The sequence below is a fragment of the Pipistrellus hanaki genome (assembly GCF_964339955.1).
Source record: "Pipistrellus hanaki genome assembly, chromosome: 16".
Taxonomy (NCBI): domain Eukaryota; kingdom Metazoa; phylum Chordata; class Mammalia; order Chiroptera; family Vespertilionidae; genus Pipistrellus; species Pipistrellus hanaki.
Window position 1 is genome coordinate 46,356,740 of NC_140518.1, and position 25,998 is coordinate 46,382,737.

Sequence of the window (25,998 nt, forward strand, 5' to 3'; positions counted from 1 at the left end):
AACTTGGGGCTGCTTTCTTCCAGACTGGGGTGCTTGCAGGGGTCATTGTTCTGGTGCTGGGACCCCCTTCCCCTCCCCTCACCCCCTCCCCCGCCACAGGGCTGATTGGCAACCATATCTCCATCAGCCTGGAGCACACTGTTTGCTCTGCCTGGTGATTCCCTGAGACCCTGCACCATCCAATTTGCAGTTCCACCCAAGCTGTTTGCAGCAGCTTTTCCACATGAATGGCCTGTCCTGGCTCAGGCTACTGACTGCTAAAAATCTCCCAAACAAGCTACAGCTGGGGACAGGGTGCCCCAAACCTATCAATAAAAGTCCCAAGACCTGGTACTACCACCAGCCTACCTTGCTTCACACCTGGGCCTTGCCTGGGCACCTCAAAGTCCAATAAAAATAGAAAACAGCAGCCAAGTGGCCCCAGGCAGTGGCTGACGGCACCTCCCAGGAGGCCCCAGAGCCAGTGCACCTGGTGGACAGCTTCGGACCATAGCAGATTACAACCCTACACACCCACAAGTGACACAGTCCAGGGGCAGACGCAGTGAGCACCAAAGCCCCACAGAAGCAAGTCCTGCTCCATGGGAGTGTCTCCTGCACAGGAGCTCTCCCACTGTATTCACAGCTGGTCCTCACAGCCAATTGGTCTGGAGGTCAATTCCTCCCAGTGATTCCAACAGCAATCAAGGCTCAACTACATGACTGTGCACACAGCCCACACAGGGGCACACCTAGAGTGCCCAGCTCAGGTGACTGGGGAGGCTGAGACACTGGGCCCTATAGGACATCTACAACACAAGGCCACTCTACAATTCCAGGAGATAAAGCAGCTCCAGTTAATACACAGAAACAAATACAGGGAAGCAGCCAAAATGCGGAGACAAAGAAACATGTCACAAATGAAAGAAATGGAAGGAAGCAAACTACTACTGAATACAGAGTTCAAAACCATAGTTATAAGGTTATTCAAGGAAGTTCATGAGACTTTCGAGGATCTTGATGAGAATGTCAAAGACATGAAAAAGACCAGTCAGAAATTAACATATACTAACTGAAATAAAGAATCATTTACAGGAATTCAACAGTAGAGGATTCTGAGAATCAAATCAATGATTTGAAATATGAGGAAGCAAAACACACCCAACCAGAAGAGCAAAAAGAACCCAAAAACATGAAGACAGTGTAAGGAGACTCTGGGGCAACGTCAAGTATACCAATGTTAACGTATGGGGGTCCAGAAGGGGAAGACAGAGCAAGACATTGAAAACCCGTTTGAGAGAAAACTCCTCCTACCTGGAGAAACACTTATATGTCCAGGAAGTGGAGAGTCCCAAACAAGAGGAACCCAAAGAGGCCCACACTAAGACACATAATTAAAATGCAGCCCTAGCCAAAGCTGGTTTGGCTCAGTGGTAGAGTGTCGGTCTGCGGACTGAAAGGTCCCAGGTTCGATTCCGGTCAAGGGCATGTACATTGGTTGCGGGCACATCCCCGGTAGGGGGTGTGCAAGAGGTAGCTGGTCGATGTGTCTCTCTCATCGACGTTTCTAGCTCTCTACTCTCTGCCTTCCTCCTCTCTGTGAAATATCAATAAAATATATTATAAAAAAAAAAAAATGCAGCCCTAACCGGTTTGGCTCAGTGGATAGAGCAAGGACCTGTGGACTGAAGGGTCCCGGGTTCGATTCTGGTCAGGGAAAAGTACCTTGGTTTGGGGCACATCCCCAGTAGGAGTTGTGCAGGAGGCAGCTGGTCAATGTTTCTCTCTCATCAATGCTTCTAACTCTCTCCTTTCCTCTCTGTAAAAAATCGATAAAATATATTTTTAAAAATCAATATTAAAATATCCTTGGGTGAGGATTAACTAATTAAATAAATAAAAGATTAAGAAATCAAAATAAATGAACAAGAAATCTAGTGAACAAAACAAACTGGTAAATAAAAGCGAATCAGAGGCATGGAAACATGGAACAGACTGACGGATCTCAGAGGGAAGAGATTAACCAAAGACCTGACAGCGGGATGGTGAAGGCCTGGGGTGGGACAGAGACCAGGTGGAGAGGGGCAATAGGGGAAAGGAGGACATCTGTAATACTCTCAACAATAAAGATTTTTTAAAATAAATATTTTTTTTTTTTTTAAAAAGAAGCATATACAGAAGGAGATGCTGTAACAGAGCTGGAGAGTCAGACATGCATTGCCAGCTCTGGGGACATGAAATCCTAGCCTTAAGTAATTGACTAATCACTTGGCACTTAATTTTCCTGGTAACTAAACAAAAATGGAAGCATAAAAGGTAATATAAGTCTCAAAGGGGGGACTGCGGTGACCTTGTGGACTGTTTTTCTCACTAAGTTAACCACCCTGAGTGGAAAATGAATTTTCCAAATTTATTCTAACCATTTAAAAAAAAACAGATTTACTGAGATGTAATTCACATGCCATACAATCACCTGTTGTTTTTAAGGTGGACAATAATTTTATTTTGTGCATGCAAGTCAGGTCCTGCCAACTTTCCCCATCAGTTTCCTCTCAAACCTGGAAATCATGCTGCTGCTTTCGGGGACAGCCCAGTCACCGCCATACAGCACGCCACTCAGTGGTTTGGGACATCAGAGCTGTGCAGCCTCTCTCAGAAAGCAGCCCTATGACCTGAGCTGCACTGCTAGTTACCCCTTCCCGACCCTGGCAATCAGAATGTACTTACTGTGTGTATAGGTGCCTATTCTAGGCAATTAACTACTTCCAATTTTAAAGAAGAAATAGAAACACTTCAAAGCATGACTTACCAACCCCAAGCACTACCTACTGGCTCCTACTCAGAAAGAAGGGGAATTAGCTTCCTTCCACTTCTCTCACCTCCCACTAACTTGTCGATCCTGCCCTTACTGTTCTAAACTGTATAAATACTGTGCAGCTCTGTTTCGTGTCTAAGTTTAAACGAAAACCCTTTGCTTCCTAACCTGGTTAGCCACTGGTCCCTTGCCCCAGCTCGGTTATGCACACCACAGCCTGTCAGGATGCACACCACAGCCTGTCAGGATGACAGGGCAGCCTCCACTGGGTGCTCCCACTGTGCGACGTCCCGGGGCCTCCGCTGGTGGCTACACTTCCCTCAGAACCATCTCAGCTGGTGGCTACAATTCCCTCAGAACCACACTCTGCTCTAGGAAGCTGGGCTCCAGCAGCCCCTCTGCACCTTGCTCTGCTTTGCCATTTCTAACCTGTGAGAGCCAGTCCCGGTGCCATGCGGACAGCCAGGTGGGGAGGGAGTGGGGGGGGGGCGGGAGCAGGAATGCTGCCCGGGGTTCAGAGTCTTCTCACGGCACTCAGCATGTGAATTCTGTACTGTTAGACTTGCTCTTTGATGCCTCTAACGTCATTCTCAGTTCTTCATCTACTAAATAAGGAGATGGATTGGTGAGAGACATGCAAGTCTGGCCTTTGGTTGGCACTTGAACCCCTCAAAGACAATAAACAGAGGGGCAGGCTCAGAAGATCTCACTGAAGAGTAAAGATGTGAGACTTGGTCCTAGGAGGTTCGGCTCAGTGGATAGAGCGTCGGCCTGTGGACTAAAGGGTTCCTCAATTGCAGATTCGATCCCTGGCTCTGGTCAGGGCCTGTGCAGGAGGCAACCAATCGATGTATCTCTCTCACGTCTGTGTTTCCCTCTCTCTGTTGCTCCCTTCCCTTCTACTCTCTATAAATCAATGGGAAAATATCCCTGGGGAGGATTAACAAAAACAAAAGTTTTGAGACTTTGCAAAGTAAAAGTTTAAGATTCAATAGCTAGGAATCTACGGGACAGCACTTTCACTATCTGAGAGAGAATAAAATGTGATTTATACGCTCAGTCCCGTGTCCTGGCTGGCCTCGGGAACAGAGAGGGGCATGAAGCAGGGCTAGGCACCTGGACCCCTTCCTGCAGCCACAGGGAGCGAGGCGGCTGCGGAAGATCCCCGTTGGCCTCTTCTCCCAACTTCCTATCGCAGGCAGCTGCACAGGCAGGGAGGCGGCTTGGCATCAGGCAAACTGAGGTCTGAACCCAATGGTTCCGCCTAGAAGCCGCGGGCCTCAGCCACGGGACGTTTCTGAGGCACAGTCCCCACCGCTCCAGGGCCTGCGGCACCACTCACGGTTATCAGAACCAGTCACTATCACTGTGGGCCGAGGACCCAGCTACAGTCGATGAAACACAAACACGACCTGTGTTTATCCCATTCATAACTACAAATAGCCCCTCTTCAACCGCTCCCTGTAACCACAGCTCAGGAGCCAGATGGCAGGCAGGGCGCCCACACACGCTGGTGTTACCTCGTCAATGGCCGATTCCTCAATTAGCCGGGGGGCATCGGAAGATAACAAGCCATGCGTTGCCATCACGAAGATCTTATATGCCCCTCTCTCCTTCAGGGTCTCTGCTGCAGCGAGAAAGCTGTCCACATCATCGATAATGTCGTCCTGCCAAATGACAGATTGCGCAAATGCACATGAGCACGCTGGCACGGTGGGTTGAGACAGCCCGGGAAAGAAAGGGTCTAACTTTCCAGTAACCAGTTTGCTGTTCTCTTTAACGTGTGCAGCGCCCGCTGCCAGCTCCCACCGCACTCCCTCCGGCCTCCACAGCCTCCCTGCAGGCCTGTCCCTCACAGCGGCCTGCCTGTGCCACCCCACGCTCCCTGCCCTGTCTCCCCACGCCCAGGCTGTGCCCCACATCGTGTGCTCCAATACGCCTGCTGAATGTTTTTGCTTTTTAAATACATAGTAAAATCGTTACAAGATACTTTGATTGGATGGTTCTTCCTCTTTTCTTGCTACTTTTCCTTATTTCCCAAATTTTCTCCGCTGCGCTTATGGGAAGTACTTTTTTTTTTTTTTTTTTACACATTTGTATAATGGGGGGAAACTAATTATAATTTTTAACAAAGTACCCAGTTCAGTGGTTTCTAATACATGGACCATAGATTCCCAGTGCAAGCTAGCAATATCTAGCTGGAGGCCCTGGCCCTGGCGTCTGACACAGGGCTCCTGAGACTGGTGACTTCCGGGGGGCCAGTCTGCCTTTGTTCTAATGGGGTGACGCTGGGTGGCCCCTGGGTGGGGAGGTCCCTGGAGAGAACATTCCATGATCAGAAGCCTGGGAGGGTAGCCCCCCTTCTCAGCAGGGGAGGGGCTGGAAACGGAGTGAGTGCCGGCCACGCCTCACGGGCGGAGTTCCTGAGCTCGGCCCTCCCAGTCTCGGCCTGTCGCTCCTCCCCGGGCCGCTCCTGTCCTCGTCCCGTCCCCCAATGAAGCGGTGCCGGTGCTCCCAGGCCTGCGAGCTGCTCAGCAAACCAGCCTAACGCAGGAGGGGCCGGGGGAACCCCCTTCTGTAGCCAAACTGTATAGAAGTTGGGGATAACCTGTTCCTTGTAAACAGCACCTGAGTGGCGGTTGTGGAATCTGGCACTATTTCCAGGTAGACAGTATCTGAGCTAGACTGTAGGGGGAAATGTCACGCTCTGGTGACAGAGAGAAGTGTATGGTGGGAGCAGTAGAGACACAGGAGAGAAACAGGGAAAAAACCTGTGTCTTTCCTGTTACACCCAGGCTACCAGCCGTTTCAAGCCCATGAGGGTATCAAGCATTGTCCAGGATTGGATAAATATTCATGTGTTTTATATACAGAGTGGGGCAAAAATAGGTTGATAGTTGTGAGTATGCAAAAGAGTTTATTCTTGTATTAGTATTTATTAATAATTATATTCTTTTCCCTATGAACAACTTATAAACCTACTTTGCCCACCTTGTGTTTATGTATATATACACACAACTCTTTTAAAATATATATGGATATTACCACGAGCAAAGAAAAAATATACATATATTAGTTTAAAAGCACTACTGGTAAAATGGCACACCACTCTGAAAAACAGCTTGACAGGTTCTCGTAAAACTAAACTAGCAATTACCAAGAAGCCTAACACTGCGCTTCTGGTCCTTTATCCCAGGAAAATCACTGTTCACAGTGTGCAGAGCAGCTGTATCTCACAGCTGAACATGGCCCTCGCGGCTGAGGCCGGACACGCTGCGGGGCCTCCAGGCTGGAGCGCTGCTCAGCTGTAAGGATGGACTGTTAACAGGTGTACCGGTTAATACGGATTTTTTTTCAATAGATGGAGTCACACATGTTGATATACATGCGATTTTATATGTATGCTAGTTTGTTGTATTGACAGCAATCTTCAAAACTTCATATGTCAAATTTGCTGAAGGTGTTAACATAGATATTTTTATACTTAAAAATATCGAATTTTGTGCCAAAAAAGAGCATTTATGGGAAGTTGTTTATTTTAAAGAAAAGTGCTGCTGAAAGTTATCATATACTTTCAGGAAGCTTATGGTGAACATGCTCCATCTCAAGATACTTGTGAATGCTGGTTTAAAGGCTTTAAAAGTGATGGTTTCGATGTGAAAGACAAAGAATGTCCAGGTCAACGGGAAAAGTTTGAAGACCAACAATTACAAGCATTATTGGATGAAAATGTGTGTCAAACTCAAAAACAACTTGCAGAAAGATTAAACGTTACTCAGCAAGCAATTTCCGATTGTTTACAAGCAATGGGAAAGATTTTTTTTTTTGGGGGGGGGGGGAAGATTTTAAAGGAAGAAAAATGGGTGCCATTTTAACTGAGCGAAAGACAAATGGAAAACCGAGAAGTCATCAGTAAAATGTTGCTTCAACAGCACAAGAGAGTCTTTTTTGCATCAAATTGTGACTGGCGATGAAAAGTGGATTTCTTTTCAGAATCCCAAATGCACAGAATCATGGGTTGATCCAGGTCAACCATCAACATCAACTGCAAGGCCAAATCGCTTCGGAAAGAAGACAATGCTCTGTGTTTGGCAGATCAGGAAGGTGTGGTGTATTATGAGCTTCTAAAACCAAGTGAAACCGTTAATACTGATCATTACTGACAACAAATAATCAATTTGAACCACGCTTTGATCGTAAAATGACCAGAATATTCCAGAAGACACGGCAAAGTAATTTTGCTTCATGATGACGCACCATCACACATCCAAAACCAGTTAAAGACACGTTAGAAGATCCTGCCTGGGAAGTCTTACCCCACCCGCCATAGTCACCAGACCTTGCTCCTTCAGATGGCCACATGTTCCGATTGATGGCACACGCACTGTCTGAGCAGCACTTCAAAACATACAAAGTGGAAAACTGGGTGTCTGAAACTGGGTGTCTCAAAACAAGAAAAGTTCTATTGTAACGGTATCCACAAATTACCTGAAAGATGGGGAAATGTGTAGCTAGCGATGGACATTACTTTGAATAAAGCACTTTTGATGTTTCTCTTGACATTATCTTGTTTTCTTTGATTACAAAATCCACATTACTAGCCGGCACACCTGGTAATATACAACCTGGGTGGACCTCCAGGTTGTATATTCCATTTATGAGACTTTTCTGAAATCACGATTACGGAGACAGAGGACAGACTAGTGACTACAAAAATTAGGGGATGCCCTAGCCAGTTTGGCTCAGGGGATAGAGCGCCGGCCTGTGGACCAAAGGGTCCCAGGTTCGATTCCAGTCAAGGGCACGTACCTCAGTGGCAGGCTCCTCCCCAAGTTCTGGTCTAGCATATGCAAGAGACAACCGATTGATGTTTCTCACTGTCTTTCCCTCTCTCTAAATGATTGTGAAAAATATCCTCAGGTGAGGATTAACCAAGAAAATAAAAAAGAGGTGAGATGAGGAGGTGGGTGTGGCTATAAAGGGGCAGCAAGAGAGAGCTATGTGGTGGACTAGTTCCAAATCTTGACTGCAGTGGTGGTCACACACAGCTACATGTGCGGTAAGACTGCATACATCCATACACACACCACGCTAGTGCTATTTGAATCAGCTCAAAGGAGATGGCAATATGAATTTCTAGACTATGTTACTACACTACAGTTGAGCGAGAATGAGGAAACTGGGTAAAGAGTATGCAAGACCTGTATTTTCTTTTCTATAATACTTCCTATGAATCTATAATTACTTCAAAATAAAAAGTTAAAAAAAATTTTAATGCAGTTGCAGTAGGAAGGGGAAAACAGTGCTACAGATTCTATAAATTACCAGACAGCCATTACCCTATAGGGGACGTCAGAGATTTTCTAACAAATGACCAGTGCCGGGAGAATGTGGGGCCTACTATGAGGGCTTTGGGAACCAGGTGGCACCACCTAGCAGGCTGGGAATGTGTGTACTTCCAAACTGCACATCTCGCTCGCAGGCACCGAGAAAGCCTGTGTGCATGCACCAGAAAACAAGGTGAAGATGTGCAAAGCACTATTATTTGGAAATAGAAATCTGTATGTCCAAAGCCCAGAAAACAGGTAAATAAGTTGTGTAATAATCATACCATGGGACACAATACAGTGAAAAAGAATCATGTACCACCCAAAGAACTCTCAAAGCAGTGAGAACAAAATGCCACAAAGTATAAACTTCATTATGTAAATGGCAAAACCATGCAAAACAAACAACGTAGTGCCGTTTCATTTATTGCAGACAGGGACAGGTGCACTCACGGCAGGACGTAAGACTATGTAAGGCCGGTTCAGGGCAGGGACCAGCTCTGGTGGGAAGAGAGGAGAGAGGCAGGGAAGGCCCCGGGCGCTGAAGGGAAGTCACCAGTGTTCTTGCTGCAAACTGAGCAGTGAGTACCCATATGTTAATTTTATTATTTAAACTATAATACAGGTATTAAATGTTCTGTGCAATGGTTTTGTGCAGTGTGAGATTATAATCCATTTTGTATCCTATTTTGATCACAAAACAATTTTTCACGTTATGATAAACAGCTATTTAGTTAACAAAGTAATTAGCAATTTCTTAATAAACTAATGGTAACAATTTTTATTTTTGGACCAACATAAACATTTAGTACAAGGTACCAACTCAAATCAGACTTACCTGGACATACCCCACACAATTAGCAAATAAGTTAACAAGATAACAATGGCAAATAAAATAATAAAAGAGGTTTACATACCACAATGATGGCGATCCTTCCTCCCACATCACCAACAACTGTGATTGGGGGCTTTTCTTTAGGAATCAGCACTGGTCAGAACAAAGCACATGCACAAAGGTTTCTATATTAAAAAGCCAAAGCCTTTCAAAAGCCAATGTCTCATGATAAAAAGACCCAGGAAACTAGAAATAGAGGGAACTTCCTATGATAAAGAGTATACATGAAAACCTCAGCTAACGTCATATAGTTAGTCCAAGACTAGAACTTTCCCCTAAGAGCAGGGATAGGACAAGGATGTCCACTGTCCCCGTTGCTCATCAACACTGGACTGGCTGTGACAGACAGGGCAATTCCACAAGAAAAGAAAAAAAAAATCATCCAGATGGATAGGAAGATGTAAGGTTATCTCTATATCCATTATCTACTAGCAGATGACAAGCTCCTACAAATCTATATAATAAAGTTACCTCTAAATCTATATCTATTAGCAGATGACATGATCCCACAAATCTATGTAATAAAAGCCTGACTGTTACAGCAGAATGACTAGAATGACCAGAATGACCAGTTGCTATGAGGTGGTTAGTGCTAACCACCAGGAGGCACATGCTCAATGCAGGAGCTGCCCCCTGGTGGTCAGTGTGCTCCCACAGGGGGAGAGCCATTCAGCCAGAAGCCGGGCTCATGCTGACAAGCACAGCAGTGGTGGCAGGTGGTAAGGAGTGAGGGGTCCTGAACTGCCAGAGGGCTGAAGGTCCACACCCACACCCACATCCCACACCCTGCCCTCCGCCAGTGCACGAATTTCATGCACCAGGCCTCTAGTAGAAAATAACAAAGATTCTATAAAAAAACTACTAAAGCTAATACACAAATTCACTAAAGTTGTAAGATACAAGATCAACACACAAAATTTAATTGTTTATACACACTAGTAACAAACAATCTGAAGTGGAAATTAAAAAACCAACTTCATTTAAAAAGTAACAGAGAATAAAATACCAAGAAATGAATTTAACCAAGGAGGTGAGTCTCGTATACTGAAAACTATAAAACAGGACAAAAAGAAATTAAAGAAAACAAATGAAAAGCATTCCCATGTTTATAGGTCAGAACACTCAGTGTTAAGATGGCAATGCTTCCCAAAGGGATCTGGAGAGTGAATGCAACCCTTTCGAACCCCAACTGCTGCTTCTGCAGAAATAAACTGAAAATAAATTCATCTGGAAATACAAGACCCCAAACAGCCAAAATCTTTTTAAAAATGAAAGAATAAAGGTAGAAGGCTCACACTTCCCTATTTTAATCCTATTACAAAACATTATTTTATTTTTCAATTACAGTTGATATTAAGCTTTATTAATCAAAACAATGTGGGTAATGGCATAAAGATAGACATATAGATCAATGCAACAGAACTGAGTCTAGAAATAAAGCCAAACACCCATGGCCAATGAGTTTCCCCCAGTTTTATGAGATAAAATTGACATCTAACACTGTGTGAGTTTAAGGTGTACAACCTCATGTTTTTATACACATATATATTACAAAATGATTCCCACAAGATTAGTCAATACATCCATCACCTCTCATGATTTCAATTTGTGTGTGTGTTGTGAACACTTTAAATCTACTCTCTTAGCAACTTTTAAGTATATAATACAACACTGTTAACAACTATAGTCACCATGAAGTCCATTAGATCCCCAGAACTTACACATTTTCTATCTGGAATTTTGTACCCTCTGATCAACAATTCCCCATTCCCTCCATTCCCCAGCCCTGGCCACTACCATTTGTATCATTTGTTTCTATGAGTTTGTTATGTGTGTTTTTTAAGATTCCACATATAAGTGAGATCATACATTATTTGTCTTTCTCTAACTTATTTCACTTAGGATAATACACTCAACATCCTTTCATGTGGTCACAAATGGCAGGATTTCCTTCTTTTTTATGGCTTAATAATATACACATTTTCTTTATCCATTCATCCATCAATAGACACTTAGAAGTGATTTTTCACAAGGGAGTCAGGAACATTCAGTGAGGAAAGAAAAGTCTTCAACAAATGGTGCTTGAAAAATTGAATTCTACAAGCAAAAGAATGAAGCTGGACCCCTATCTCATTCCATATATAAAAATCAACTCAAAAACCTAAAAATATGAGCTAAAACTATAAAACTCTAAGTAGAAAACCTGGGAATAAATCATCATGACCCTGAATTTGGCAATGGATTCTTAGATATGACACCAAAAGATAAGCAACAAATCCTATCTAATAAAAGAGTAATATGCAAATTGAGCATCACTCCAACACACAACATGGCTGCCCCCATATGGACACAAGATGGCCACCACAAGATGGACAGCAGGGGAGAGTTGTGGGTGATCAGGCCAACAGAGAGGGGCAGTTGGGAAAGACCAGGCATGCAAAGGGAGGGCAGCAGGGGGCAATCAGGCCTGCAGGGGAGGGCATTTAGGGGTGACCAGGCCTGCAAGAGAGGGCAGTTGGGGCAGACCAGGCCAGCAGGGGAGGACAGTTAAGAATGACCGGGCTGGCAGGGGAGGGCAGTTGGGGCAGACCAGGCCTGCAGGGGAGGATAGTTGGGGGGGGACCAGGCCTGCAAGAGAGGGCAGTTGGGAGGAAGCAGGCCAGCTGGGGAGGGCAGTTGGGGGCAAACAGGCCTGCAGGGGAAGGCAATTAGGGGTGACTGGGCCAGAAGGGGAGGGCAGTTAGGGATAACCAGGACAGCAGGGGAGGGCAGTTAGGGGTAACCAGGCCTGAAGGGGAGGGCAGTCAGGGGTGACCAGGCCTGAAGGGGAGGGCAGTCAGGGGTGACCAGGCCTGAAGGGGAGGGCAGTTAGGGATAACCAGGACAGCAGGGGAGGGCAGTCAGGGGTGACCAGGCCTGAAGGGGAGGGCAGTCAGGGGTGACCAGGCTAGCAGGGGAGGGCAATTAGGGGTGACCAGGCCGGCAGAAAAGGGCAGTTAGAGGCAATTGGGTCGGCAGGGGAGTAGTTAGGCATCGATCAGGCTGGCAGGGGAGTGGTTAGAGGATGATCAGGCTGGCGGGCAGAAGCAGTTAGGGGCAATCAGGCAGGCAAGTGAGAGGCTGGGAGTCAGCTGTCCTGGATTGTGAGAGGGAAGTCTGACTGCCCAGTTAGGCCCAATCCCACTGGGGGGGGGAGGGGGGGGGCGGCAGGGAGATCCCTCGAAGGGTCTCAGATTGGAGATGGTGCAGGCTGGGCTGAAGAACACACACACACACACACACACACACACAGACACACACACACAAACATATGCTCAAATTTTGTGCACCGGGCCTCTAGTATAAAAATAAGTAAACTGAACTTCATCAAAATTAAAGCCTTTTGTGCATCAAAGGACACTATCAAGAAAGTAAAGACAACCTACAAAATGAGAGGAGAAAATTCACGTTATCATGTCTGATAAGAGTCTATTGTCCAGAATATATTAAGAACTCTTCCTATATAATAAAAAGCTAATATGGTAATTAGACCAAACAGCAGAATGACCATTTGACAACCTTCCAGACAAAGCTGGGGCTGCAAGGGCCAAGCCCCTTGCACAAATTTCGTGCACTGAGCCTCTAGTACAACAATAAAAAGGCAAACAATTCAATTTAAAAATGGGCAAAGGATTTGAACAAACATTTATCCAAAAAAGATAAGCAAATGGACAACAAACACATGGGAAAACGTTCAACACCACTAGCCATTAGGGAAACGCAAACCAAAACTACAATGAAGTACCACTGCACTCTGCATAACTGAGAGTAACCTTCAGAAGAGCTCTGTTTATAATGAAGCTCTATGGTTCCAATTTCCCCTTCCTTTAACTTCTTTTCCCCTTCTATAAATGCCCTCCATGTCAACATGCAGGCCAGAGCACACTGGCTTCCCATATCTGCATGCACTAGGTTGCCTTTCTTTTTCCTGAATAAATCCTTTTTGATGAGTTGATATTTTTCAGTTAACAATGACTATAATAACAAAATCAGAAAACAAGTGTTAATAAAGATATGGAGAAATTGGAACGTTTGCACATTGCTGGTAGGAATGTAAAATGGCAGAGTTGCTATGAAAAAACAGTTTGGTGGTTCTTCAAAAAGTTAAACATAAAACTATCATAGGAACCAGCAATTCTAATCCTGAGTATAGACCTGGAGAAATGAAATTATATATCTGTAACAAACCTGTACATGAATGCACATAGCAGCATTATAGCCAAAGTTAGAAACAGTCCAATATCCATCAATGAATGAATGCACAAGTAAATTGTGGCATACCCATACAATGGAATATTATTCATCCTTCAAAAGGTATATGCATCCTTGGATGAACTTTGAAGACATGCTAAGTGAAAGAAACTGAATACCAAAGGTCACATTGTATAATCGCACTTATATGAATAACCCAGAATAGGCCAATTCATAGGGACAGAAAGCAGAATGAAGTTTGGGGCACGTGGGGATGTGATTCCCTAATGAGTATAAGTGTTCTTCTGGGGTGATGAAAAGTTTGAAACTAGAAAGAAATGGCAACACTCTGAATGTACTAAATGCCAGTGAACTGTGTATTTCTTAATGTTTAATTCTGTTAAGTGACTTTTACTTTAATTTTTACAAAAAGGTCAATATCACTGAAGAAAAGAGTAGAAAGGACTGCTTTAGGTCAGCGCTTTCCAGTCTCAGCACCACTGACACTCTGGGCCAGAAGGCTGGCGGCGGGAGCTGTCCTTCAGGCAGCATCCCTGGCCTCTGCTCACTGGGTGCAAATAGTGACCCTCCTCAATGTGACAATGAAAAAATGTCTCCAGACATTTCCAACTGTTTTCTAGGGACAAAATCCATACCACCCCTCCCCCCTGCTCTAAATTAAAAGGTTAAAGACAAGTAACAATGAAATGCAATATGTGAACCTAGGTTGGTATGGGGAGAGAGGGTACAGAAATGTAAAGCTAAACAAAGCAAGATAAATTCCAAAACAGAAGTAATTTTTTTACATTTTTCAACACTCCTTTTCCCAGGCACTTGATCTCAATACTGGTGAAAGAGTACAATCTACACTAATAAAAGAGAAAAATGCTAATTGACTGTACCTTCGCTATGCCCACAGCCAATCAGAGTGATTATGCAAATTAACCCCAATAAGATGGACTGTTAATTTGCATATGCAGACGGAGCAGTGTGAAGCCTGCTATGAGGGGAAGGCGGGTGGCAGAGGGAGCTACTGGAGTGGTGCTCCAGACAGAAGTGAGGACTTGCTGGCTCTGGACGGCTCAGGAGTGGGGACCTGCCGGCTCCCAGGCAGCTGGGGAGTTGGGACTTGCCGGCTCTGGGCAGCCCAGGAGCAGGGATGTGCAGGCTCCCAGGAGGCTAGGAGTGAAGCTAGGGGCCTATTCTTGCACGAATATAATGCAACGGGTCTCTAGTGGTATATAACCCATTAGGAATTGATTTATCAATCTCACTTTTAGAAACTTAAAATGAAACTAGAGGCCCAGTGCACGGATTCATGCATAGCTAGGGTCCCTCAGCCTGGCCTGCACTCTCTCGTAATCTGTGTCCCGGCAGTCTGACATCCCCTGAGGGATGTTTCTCTCTGTCTCTCTCCCCACCTCCCTCCCTCCCTTTCACTCTCTAAAAAAATCAATGGAAAAAATATTCCCGGGTGAGGATGAATAACAACAACAAAATAATAACAACAAAACAAAAAAATTGAGTTAGCCTTAAAAGCAAAGGAGAAAACAAAAAAGGGGCAGCACACTTACTGGGGATCTCCAGGCTGGGGTGGATGGCAGCCACACTCCTGACCATGGGTGGGGAATGCCGTCCATCCACCAAGTCGGACTCAGCGTCCTGAGCTTCTCCGTGAATCACTGCAATGCCCAGTCGAAGGCGCTCAGCAAAAGACTGTGCCCTGAGGGAGAGCATGAGACAATTAAAAAACCACACAGCACCTTGTCTTCTGTCAACATCAGTAGAAGAAACATTAATATCAATAGAACATAAATAAAATGTAGTTTCCCCAAAGAATTAGTGAAAAACAAAAGCATAAAATAATATCAGAGACTTAGATTCCAGGACAAGATGCGTCCTTCTGGCAATGGGCACCAATGAGCACAGAGCGGGCCCTGGTCTGCATTCAGCCACTGAGTGAGCAGGCATAAGGTGCGTCACTTCCTCCAAGCCTGTTTCCTCCCCTGTAACCACTAACCCTCTATGGTGAGAACAAACCACAGAAACAGTGCATTAAGAATTCAAAGTACTGCCCAGCTGGCGTGATTCTCAGCATCGACCTATGAGCCAGGTGGTCACGGTTCGATTCCTGATCAAGGTATATGCCTGACTTGTGGGCTCAATCCCCAATCGGGGGCATGCAGGAGGCAGCTGATCAATGATTCTCTCTCATCACTGATGTCTCTATCCCCCTCCCTCTTCTTTCCTCTCTGAAATCAATAAAAATATATATATTTTAAAACCTCAAAATATTAATCATCAATTTTTAAGTTTTATTAAGGTGTAATCAATATACAATTAACTGTACATATTTAAACTATATCTACCTAATAAAAGAGTAACATGCTAATTGACCGTACCTTCACAACGCCTACCAGCCAATCAGGAGCATGCAAATTAACCCAACTAAGATGGCAGGTTAATTTGCATGCACAGGTACAGAGCAACCAGGGGCGGGGCACTTGCATTGTTGCCATGGCGACGATGCAGGCGTTCTGCACCACCCCCAGCCGCTTCAGGCCTCTGGGCAGTGTGGGAAGGTAGAAAGGCAGCTATGGGCCAGAGTGAAAAGGCGGGTTGGCCAGAATGAAGGCGGTGCCGGCAGTCAGGGAAAGGAAGGCCTATTCTGGTACGAATCTTTGTGCAACAGGCTTCTAGTAATTTCATAAACTCTGATGCATGTAGATACCCATAGACAATGAAAGTATTTTATCATGACAAATGTTTCCTTATGCCCTTGTTTAATTTCTTTTTCAAGAACCAAGCAACCAGTGCCAGAAGCCAATTCTAGCATGTCAGGAGGGCTGAATCATCTGGAAATGGCTGAGGGCATTTCCCCAAACCTGAAAAGGATGCATAAATGTCTGCTTGCTGCCAGAAAGCTAAGGGCATCTACATGTTATTGCCTCCTCCTGGCCAAACACCTGAACAGCTGAAGGCAATTTCTCCCAAACCTGACAATGGATTCTGTATACTAAACTCTGGCCTTTGATATGTACATCTACCTTGCTTTAGGTAAAAATACCTTTTTATTGTTAATAAAAAAGGGTCCTGAGACAAGAACTTGGTTTCTTTAGCCAACCTCCTCTGGCCCCCCAAATGCCTTCAAAATTATGTTTCATCTTTGGATTCTTAATTTACATACAGCCTTTCCCCAGATTCCTAAACCCCTTCAGGATACTGGATTAAGACCCCCCGGCATTAAACCAGTGATCTGCTTCCTGTCACCACAGATTTCATACGTGAAATCAGAGCACATAGTCCTCTTGTGTCTCAAATCCCCCCCTCAGCATAATGCTTTGGAGATCCATTCACGCTACGCATATGTTAGCAGGCCATCCCTTTACACTGCCGAGTAACAGTTCATTGCATGTTACAAAACTGCTGTGAGCATTCATGTATAAATCTTTGTACGGACTCATGCTTTCTTTTCTCTTGGGTAAATACCTAAGAGTAGAATGGCTGGATTATATGATAGGCATATATTTAACTCTTTAAAAAACAATCTGGCCAGTGTTGCTCAGTGCACAGCATTGGCCCATACACTGAAGGGTCTCAGGTCAAGGACCTTATCCACAGTAGGCAACCAGTCAATGTGTCTCTCTCACATTGATCTCTCTTTCTCCCCCCACTCTCCTCCTATTTTTTTTCTGAAAAGCAATGACAAAATGCCCTCAGGTGAGTATTAACAAAAACAAAAGAGAACTAAAGTGGTTATTCCATCTTTCATTCCCATGAGGGCTCCCATTCCTCCCCATTCTCGCCAGCACTTGGTGTGGTCAGTCACTGTAATATTATCCATTCTAATGGTCTGTGGTAGTATTTTATTGTGGCTTCAATTTGGATTTCCCTCAAAACAAATGGTGTTGACCACTTTTTCATGTGCTTATTTGCCATCCATGTATATTCTTTGGTCAACGGTCTATTTATCTTTTGCCAGTTTCTTAATATGTCCTGAATATAAGACCTTTATCGGATATATGCTTTAAAAATATTTTCTTCCAATCTGGGCCTTCTCCTGTCATTCTCCAAATGTCTTCTGAAGAATAACTCTTAGTTTTGACAACACTAAATTTAACAATTTTTTCTTATGAATTATACTATCAGTGTCATATTTATGAAATCTTTGCCTAAACCAAGATCACAAAGATTTTCTTCTATGTTTTCCTCTAGAACTTTTACAGTTTTAGATTTACATTTAAGATTATGATCCACTTTTAATTTCTGTAAGTTATATGATATCATTCAAGATTCATTTTATTTTACACATGAAGATCCAATTATCCCAACACCATTTGTTCAAGACTCTTCTTTCTCCACTGACTTGCCTTTGTACATTGGTTGAAAATCAGTATTATAGATATACTAGAGGCCAAGTGCATAAAAATTCATGCACCGGAGGGGGGTCCCTCAGCCCGGTCTGCCCCCTCTCACAGTCCGGGAGCCCTCAGAGGGGACCTGGCGATCAGGGGAAAACAACACCCCATCACACCTCTGCTTGCTGCCACTGCTGACAGCGCAAGCTTCAGCTGGCCCTGGTTACTGAGCCTTGGCTGGCCCTGGGCAACTGGGAAGCCACTATCCAAGGCTTGCTTGCCTGTTGGGCTAGTCCTGGGCAGCTGAGCAACCACCATCCAAGGCTTGCCTGCGCCTTGGGCTGGCCCTGGGTGGCTTGGGGGCTGAGGGGACTCCGGAGGCAGGCGCCCCGAACTGGACGCCACCATCTTTGAGGCAGAGCAGTTAATTATCATATTCCCTCCTAATTGGCTGTAGGTGCCACCATCTTTGTGACAGCATGAGGGTCGATTTGCATATTCTGCCTTTATTAGATAGCGTATGGTCCATTTTGGGACTCTTGATTTTGTTCCACTGGTCTACTTTTCTGTTTTTATCCCGATAGCACATACTCATGATTGCTTTAGCTTTATAAGACGTCTTAAATTCAGATAGTATTAGATCTTCAATTTTGTTCTTTTTCAGATGTTTTGTGTATTTTAGGTTCTTTACATTTCCATATGAATCAGCCTGTCAATTGCTACAAAAAAGTCTGCTGAAATTTTGATTGGGGGGAGGAGTCTCAATTCTATATTCTCAATTTGAGGAGAAATGATATCTTAACAATATTGAGTCTTTTACCCATGAACACAGCATCTTCCTCCACTCATTTAGGTCTTTAATTTTTCGCAGTAATGTTTTATATTTTTCAGTGTACAAGTTTTGAACATCTAAGATTTACCGGTTCCACTTAATTTGATGCAATTTCCAACTGTTCATTGCTAGTATATAGAAATTTAATTGATAATTTGCAAATTTGTTAAATTGATTAATGCTAATTGCACTTTTGTAGATTTCATCATATTTTTCTACATAAAGAATCATGCTACCTGCAAATGAGGACTGTTTTACTTCTTTTCATACTGGATCTCTCTCTCTCTTTAAGTTGCAGCACCATCCAGAATCTCCAGCACAGTGCCAAATAGAAGTAGGGACAAGACATTGCATCTCACTCCTGATCTCAGGAGAAAGCTTTCAGTCCCTCACCATTAAGTGAGATGTAGGTTTGTTTTTCTGTGTTTCTTTTAATATATTTTTATTGATTTCAGAGAGAAGGGAGAGGGAGAGCAACAGAAACATCAGTGATGAGAGAGAAATCATTGACCAGCTGCCTGCTGCACACCCCCTAGTGGGAATTGAGCCTGCAACCCAGGCACGTGCCCTTGACTGGAATAGAACCTAGAACCCTTCAGTTTGCAGGGTGATGCTCTATTCACTGAGCCATACTGGCTAGGGCTCCATTGATTTTTAGAGAGGGAGGGAGAGAAACATCAATACAAAAAAGACACATCAACTGGTTGCTTCCTGCACGTGGCCCCTGTCAGGGCCAGGGTTAAACCTACAATCCACATACATGCCCTTTCCCCGAAATTGAACCCGCCACACCTTGATTCGAGGGTGGGTGCTCTAACCACTGAGCATACCCACCAGGGCAAGTTATGGGTTTTTCATAGATGGCCTTTTATCAGATGAGGAAGTCCCTTTCTATTCTTAGTTTGCATAAAGATTTTACCAGAAATAGAAATTGAATTTTGTCAAATGCTCTTTGCATTTGAGATAATCATGTAGTTATATAAGATATAGCATTTGCATATCTTTAAATTCATCCTTTTTTAAAAAAAAAAAATCAAGCAATTTTTAAAGAAATTCTCAGAGAGAAAAAGCAGTCAGAGAAATACAAGGCAGAATCTTCACTAGCTCTTGCCCATCCTACTCTCATGGAGACTGGCTGGTACCACAGAGACTAGTTCTTCCTTCCTGTTCAAGATTGGCTTTGCATCACAATTATTGTCAAAAGAATTAGCCTTAGTCATCCTCTACGGAAGTCTTTTCCATACAGGTCTGCCAATTCCTAGAGTGATGCTGTTTAGGCACTACTGACCTCTACTTAAGGCTATGTTGTTAGACTCTTGAACAACAGGTTCAAACTGTGGATCCACTCACACGTGGATTTTTTTTCAATAAACACTCTATTTTCTCTTCCTTATGCTATTCTTAATAACATTTTCTCTAGCTTATTTTATTTCAATACAGTATATAATACATACAACATACAAAACATGTTAACCAACTGTTTATATTATCGGTAAGCTTTCTGGTCAACAGCAGGCTACGAGTAGCTAAATTTTTCGAGAATCTTAAGTTATATGCAGATTTTCAACTGTGCATCTTCTCATTCCCTCAGAAGGTCAGCATTCCTAACCCCCGTACAGCTCAAGGACCAATTGTGCTGTCATAATAAATAAAATCATTCTGTGCACACTGATGTTAGTTCTTGAATACTTTACATAACTTAGTCATGAACTTGAATTCCACCTAATTCCAAAAGAACCAGGATGATCCCTTTGGGTCACAGTGTCAAACACACTAAAAGTCACAGAGAAATTCCAAAGCAACTCAACCTTGCCACTGGTGGTACAATGATGCAGGTTAGTTTTCATCATGAGTTAGAATGTAACACAGGATCTCAGATTTTTTTTTTTTCTACTCCTCGGTTATTCTAAGGAAACAATTCCAAACAATTCATTAAAGCAAATTTTATTTTTTTTAAATATATTTTTTTATTGATTTCAGAGAAGGGGCTGGGATAGAGAGATAGAAACATCAATGACAAAAGAGAATCATTGATGAGCTGCCTCCTGCATACCCCATAGTGGGGATTGAGCCCATAACCCAGGCATGTGCCCTACCAGGAATTGAACCATGCCCTCCTGCTTTATAGGTCTATGCTCAACCACTGAGCCAGGCCGACCGAGCAAGTTTTGTTTCTTATTAAAGCAGCATTATACTCTCAGATGACCCCTCTTATTCAAAACAACTGCTCATTGTCAAAAAACACTAAAACTCAAGTTATTAATGAATAAAACTTTAGAATTCTAAGGGCACTAACAACCACCATTCTACATAGTGGTATTTTAATTTGTAAAATCCTGCCATATGCTCCTTGAAGTTTACTACAACTCTGTAAGAGAAGGCAAGCAGAGCAGGTATTTTTCAGAGTACAAGTTTTCAGAGTAGGTTTGTTGGTTTAATATATTTTTATTGATTTCAGAGAGAAGGAGAGCGACAGAAACGTCAGTGATGAGAATCATTGACCAGCTGCCTGCTGCACATCCCTTACCGGGAATTGAGCCTGCAACCCGGGCAGGTGTTACCCTCATTTTGTTGATGAGGAAACGGAGGCGTGGAGAAACTGCATGACTGTGGTTCTTATGGTTCTCACAAAGACTGGCTAAGCCCCACGTGGAAGCCCACGTCCACTGACTCCTAACTTAATTTTGCTCCTGCTGCTCTAGCGTCCTCTAAGGTTAGGTGCTAAATGAAAAACTTGGGAGGAAGAAGCCAGTCGAATAAAAAATGGCACCTCACTAAGCCGGAAAGCACCATCTCAAAGTCTACCTCTGGATGAATGTGCAAATCAGGACTTTAAAATGAAAGGAAATCACTACTACATAGCTATGGGTAGACACAGCCAGCCACGAAGTTGACTTTACTATGTTAAATGGAAATGACCACAGAAGTCTCACAATGCCTTCAATGAGGAGAGCAAACTCCTAAGTCCCATATGTACTAAGGGAAGACCCAGTAAATGGGCAAATCAATTTCATTAACATTTGGCCAAGACTCAAATCCTGTCATCACTGGTGTGGAAAACACTCCAAGAAGTCATCAGTTATGCCACCACCTTCCAGTACACAACATACAGTTGAATCACCTTGAATACATTTCTTCATCTCCTTAGGTGTGTCTCCTCATCTGTGAGATGAATGCTGACCGCCTAGTAGAGAAGATCAAACGAGATCATGTAGATGTCTCAGCCATTCCAGCTACCACAGCAGAACACAGGCTGGGCGGCTTGAACAACAGACATTTATTTCGCAGTTCTAGAGGCTAGAAGTAGAGATCAAGGCATCCGCAGATCGGAGTCCTCCTGGCTGGCAGATGGCCATCTTCTCATTCCCCCAGAAGGCAGAGAACAGAGAGCCAAGCAAGCTCTCTCCCTCTCTTCTCATAAGGGCACTAATCCCATCCAGAGGTCGCCATCCTTGTGACCTAATTATTTCCCAAAGCCTCACCTCCTAAATACCAACACACTGGATAAGAAGAAGATTTCAACATTTGAGCTTTGTGGGGATGGGAACATTCAGTCCACATAGTAAATAAAACATGTATACTAAATAAAAGCCTAGGTGGTCCTCGCGCCCTCGTGCGATGCCCTTACATCATCAAAAGATGGCCGGCAGGGGAGGGCAGTTGGGGGCTATCAAGCTGGCAGGGGAGCAGTCAGGCGGCAATCAGGCTGGCAGGGGAACAGTTAGGGAGTGATCAGGCTGGCAGGCATAAGCGGTTAGGGGCAATCAGGCAGGCAGGCAAGCAGTTAGGAGGTAGCAACCCTGAATTGTGAGAGGGATGTCTGACTGCCAGGTTAGGGATCAGACCTAAACTGGCAGTCGGATATCCCTCAAGGGGTCCCAGATTGGAGAGGGTACAGGCCAGGCTGAGGGACACCCCGCCCCATGCACAAATTTCGTGCACCAGGCCTCTAGTATAACATAAACTCCCTGAGGGCATCTTTTGTGGTTTTGATTTGGATTTCTAATGATTAATGATGTTGAGCATGTAGTGCTGGCACAGAGAAAATAGAACTGAGGGCCCAAAAATAAATACCATAAACATCTAGGCCAACATCAGACTTAGTGCAACAGGTTCTCAAGAAACATCAGAATGGATAAGTGACAAATATCTGTCATTCTAATATAATAAATGCCAAATAAGCTTAGCAAAAGGCTACTTCAATGAAAAAAACTATACCACTCATCCATTAATTTCATTAACACATGTTAGATGCAAATGAGAATTATAGAAATTACCAAAAGCCTACCCAGATAGGTGATTCAAAGTTCATCACATTATTCTGGTATTCAGTAGGGAAAATTTATCAAAATATATTGCTGCTGTTTCTGCTTCCACTAAGATGGAGCAGTTCTCCCACAAAGTATAGCTAAAACCCTGGATATCTGTTTATATAAAACCCTAAGCGACCAGATGACTGGCCGGTAGCTATGATGCACACTGACCACCCGGGGGCAGATGCTCAATGCAGGAGCTGCCCCCTGGTGGTCAGTGCGCTCCCACAGTGAGAGTGCCTCTCAGCTGACCAAGGAGCCCAGATGCCTGGCTCACGGCTGGTGAGTGCAGCTGAGGCAGCACAAGCCTCTCCCGTTGATAGCCCCCTGGTGCACCCTCCTCAAACCCCTCCCCTCCCAATGCAGCGGCCGCAGAGGTCCACTGACCCCACAGGCCAGGCCAAGGGGACCCCACCAGTGCACAAATCCATGCACTGGGCCTCTAGTCCTATATAATAAAAGGATAATAAGCAAATCGACTGATCGGCAGAATGACCAGTCACGATGATGCGCACTGACCACCAGGGGATAGACACTCAACACAGGAGCTGCCCCCTTCAGGACAGTGTGCTCCCACAGGGGGAGCGCCACTCAGCCAGAAGCTGGGCTCATGGCTGGCAAGTGCATGGCACTCCATGGCAGTGCTCAGTATGTCCAAACTGCTGACAGGCCTAAACCATCAGTCAGACATCCCCCATGGGCTCCTGGACTGCAAGAGGGTGCAAGCCGAGCTGAGGGACCACCCCTCGAGTGCATGAATTTCATGGACTGGGCCTCTAGTTATATATATATATATGAAACAAACAAAAGTCTCTAATGGTGGAGAGTAGAATACTGATGGCTAGGGACCTCAGGACTGGAGAAATGACATGACGGTGAGTCCTCTGAGATTTCTTTTTTCATTATCTAGATTTGCAGCTGGAGAAGCAGGCAACCCCAAAATGCCAATGGGAACAGAGCCCCAAAAGAGTCTGCTTTCTCTATCCAAAGGACCAAAAAAGGAGCAGCCACCCAGGTCGGAAAACTTTAAGGCACTAACTGCCCTATTCCAGACAAACATGACAGAAAACACAGCAGCTGCATCCCTCCCCACATGAGTAAAAACCAAGAGCCTACACTTCCTCCCTTGCCAAGCTATAATGATGCACCCCAAAACCCCGAAGGGTGGTTCAGAGGCCACGAAGGAGCTGGGACATTCATCCCTTCTCAGCAGTAATAAGCACCCCCCCCCCCGCCCCCGCCACCGTCAGTGGAAAGTGAAATCTGGGCTTCCACCCCAACTCAGCAGGAAAGAGTGTCTTTCCCCCGCCCCGCGAGGTAGTATCAGAGGAGGCCTGGTGGAGTCAGGACTTTCCCCTCTTGGGTTGATGGAGAATCTATAAAAGATCCATACTCCCACTTCCACCCACTTGGATTGTTTTGATCTAATTGTTACTACAAAAGTACAGTAATCGAAACAGGGTGGTACTGGCATATAGATAACAGAATAGAACTGCGGGTCCAGAAATAAATGACATAAACATCTACGGCCAACTGATTTCCAACATGGGTGCCAAAGTCATTGAGGGGGAAAGAAGAGTCTTTTCAACAAATAGTGCTGGATGACTAAACTAGATAACCATATGGAAAAGAAAGAAGCTGGATGTTTACCTCGTTCCATATACAAAATCGCTATCCAACCTAAATATAAGGGCTAAAACTAAACTATTAAGAGAAAACATAGGGGCAAAACTTAATGACCTTGGATTTAACATTGCCTCTTTAGACATGATACTGAAGCACAAGCAATAACAAAAAAAGCTAAAATAAGACTTCATAAAAATTAATAACTTTTATACATCAAAGGACATATCAAGAATGGGAAAAGACAACCTACAGAATGGATTAAAATAATTGCAAACCATATAATCTGAGAGGGTCTAGTATTTGTTTGTTTGTTTGTTTGTTTGTATTTACAATATATAAAGAAGTTCTACAATTCAACCACAAAAAGACAAACAACTCCATTTAAAAATAAGCCAAGGATGCTGTTTCAAAGCCCTCCCCTGAGACTCAGGGGATGCATACAGGGGGAGAGAGGAGGAAGAAGCAGAAGCAGCTGTTTATCTTTTTGAGATCAAGACAATATCTTATTCCTCCAGACACCAGCCACAACATAGTGACCTTGGCCAACTGGCTTTCCCAGCTGCCTCATAGACAACCTTCCCCCCAATCAGTGGGTGATATTTAGAGCCCTGTCCATCAAGAGAATTGGGAGTTGGGATATTTTCTCACCCCAACAGTGAATGAACTGAGCCCAGCTTTGGAACGTCAGCTTTCTGTTCAGGAGCTGGGCTGGACAGGAGCAGCACTGGACTTGAATATGAGAGTTCTCTGATCTGCCCATGGCAGCTTTCCAACACACAGGGCCATTTTAGGATCTTACTGGGCCTCTAGTATTGTAACTTTTAAAAAATATGTATATTTTTTAATTGATTTCAGTAAGGAAAGGAGCGGGAGAGACAGACAGAAACATCAGTGATGAGAGAGAATCACTGATAGGCTGCTTCCTGCCCTACCTCCTGGAGATCAAGCCTGCAGCCCCGGCATGTGCTCTAACCAGGAATTGAACCGTGACTCCTGGTTCAGAGGTTGACACTCAACCACTGAACCATACCAGCCAGGCATGTATTCGTAGACATTTTAATTAAACATTGATTAATTTTAAAATAAGCAAAGCATTTGAGTAGACATTTGTCCAAAGATATACTAATGGCCACAAGCACATGAAAAAATGCTAAACATCATTAATAATTAAGAAATCCAAATCAAAACTACATGAGAGTCCAGCTAGTGTGGTTAAGTGGTTAGAGCGTCAGCCCATGCAGCAAACGGTCACAGGTTTGATTCCCAGTCAAGAGCATGTACCCAGGATGCAAGTTCAATCCTCAGCTCCAGTTGAGTCACATTCAGGATGCAGCCAATCAATGTGTCTCTCTCTTTCTACCTTTCTCTCCCTCCCTCCCTCCCACTATCTCTAAAAATCAATGGAAAAAATATTCCCAGGTGAAGATTAACCAAAAACATAAAAACAAACAAAAACCATAATAAGCCCTAGCCGGTTTGATTCGGTGATTAGAGCATCACCCTTGGACTGAAGGGCTGGTACCTGGGTTGCAGCTCAATCCTGGGCCTGATCAGGGCATGTGTGAGAGGCAACCAATCTCTCATATCAGTATTTCTCTCACTCTGTCTCACCCTCTCCCTTCC

The 25,998-nt window shown here is 44.2% G+C and overlaps 1 protein-coding gene across 5 annotated transcripts in view; it reads right to left on the minus strand.

The window, feature by feature from the left end:
* Nucleotides 1–25,998, minus strand: part of PRPSAP2 (phosphoribosyl pyrophosphate synthetase associated protein 2) — a 61,659-nt gene that overhangs the window by 2,777 nt on the left and 32,884 nt on the right. For all 5 annotated transcript variants that reach the window (XM_084861575.1, XM_084861574.1, XM_084861576.1 and 2 more), the window contains 3 exons: nucleotides 14,821–14,969; nucleotides 9,039–9,109; nucleotides 4,315–4,461 (listed from right to left, as the gene is read on the minus strand). In XM_084861575.1, coding sequence (XP_084717701.1) covers nucleotides 4,315–4,461; nucleotides 9,039–9,109; nucleotides 14,821–14,969 — 367 coding nt within the window. The remainder of the gene's footprint in view (nucleotides 1–4,314; nucleotides 4,462–9,038; nucleotides 9,110–14,820; nucleotides 14,970–25,998) is intronic.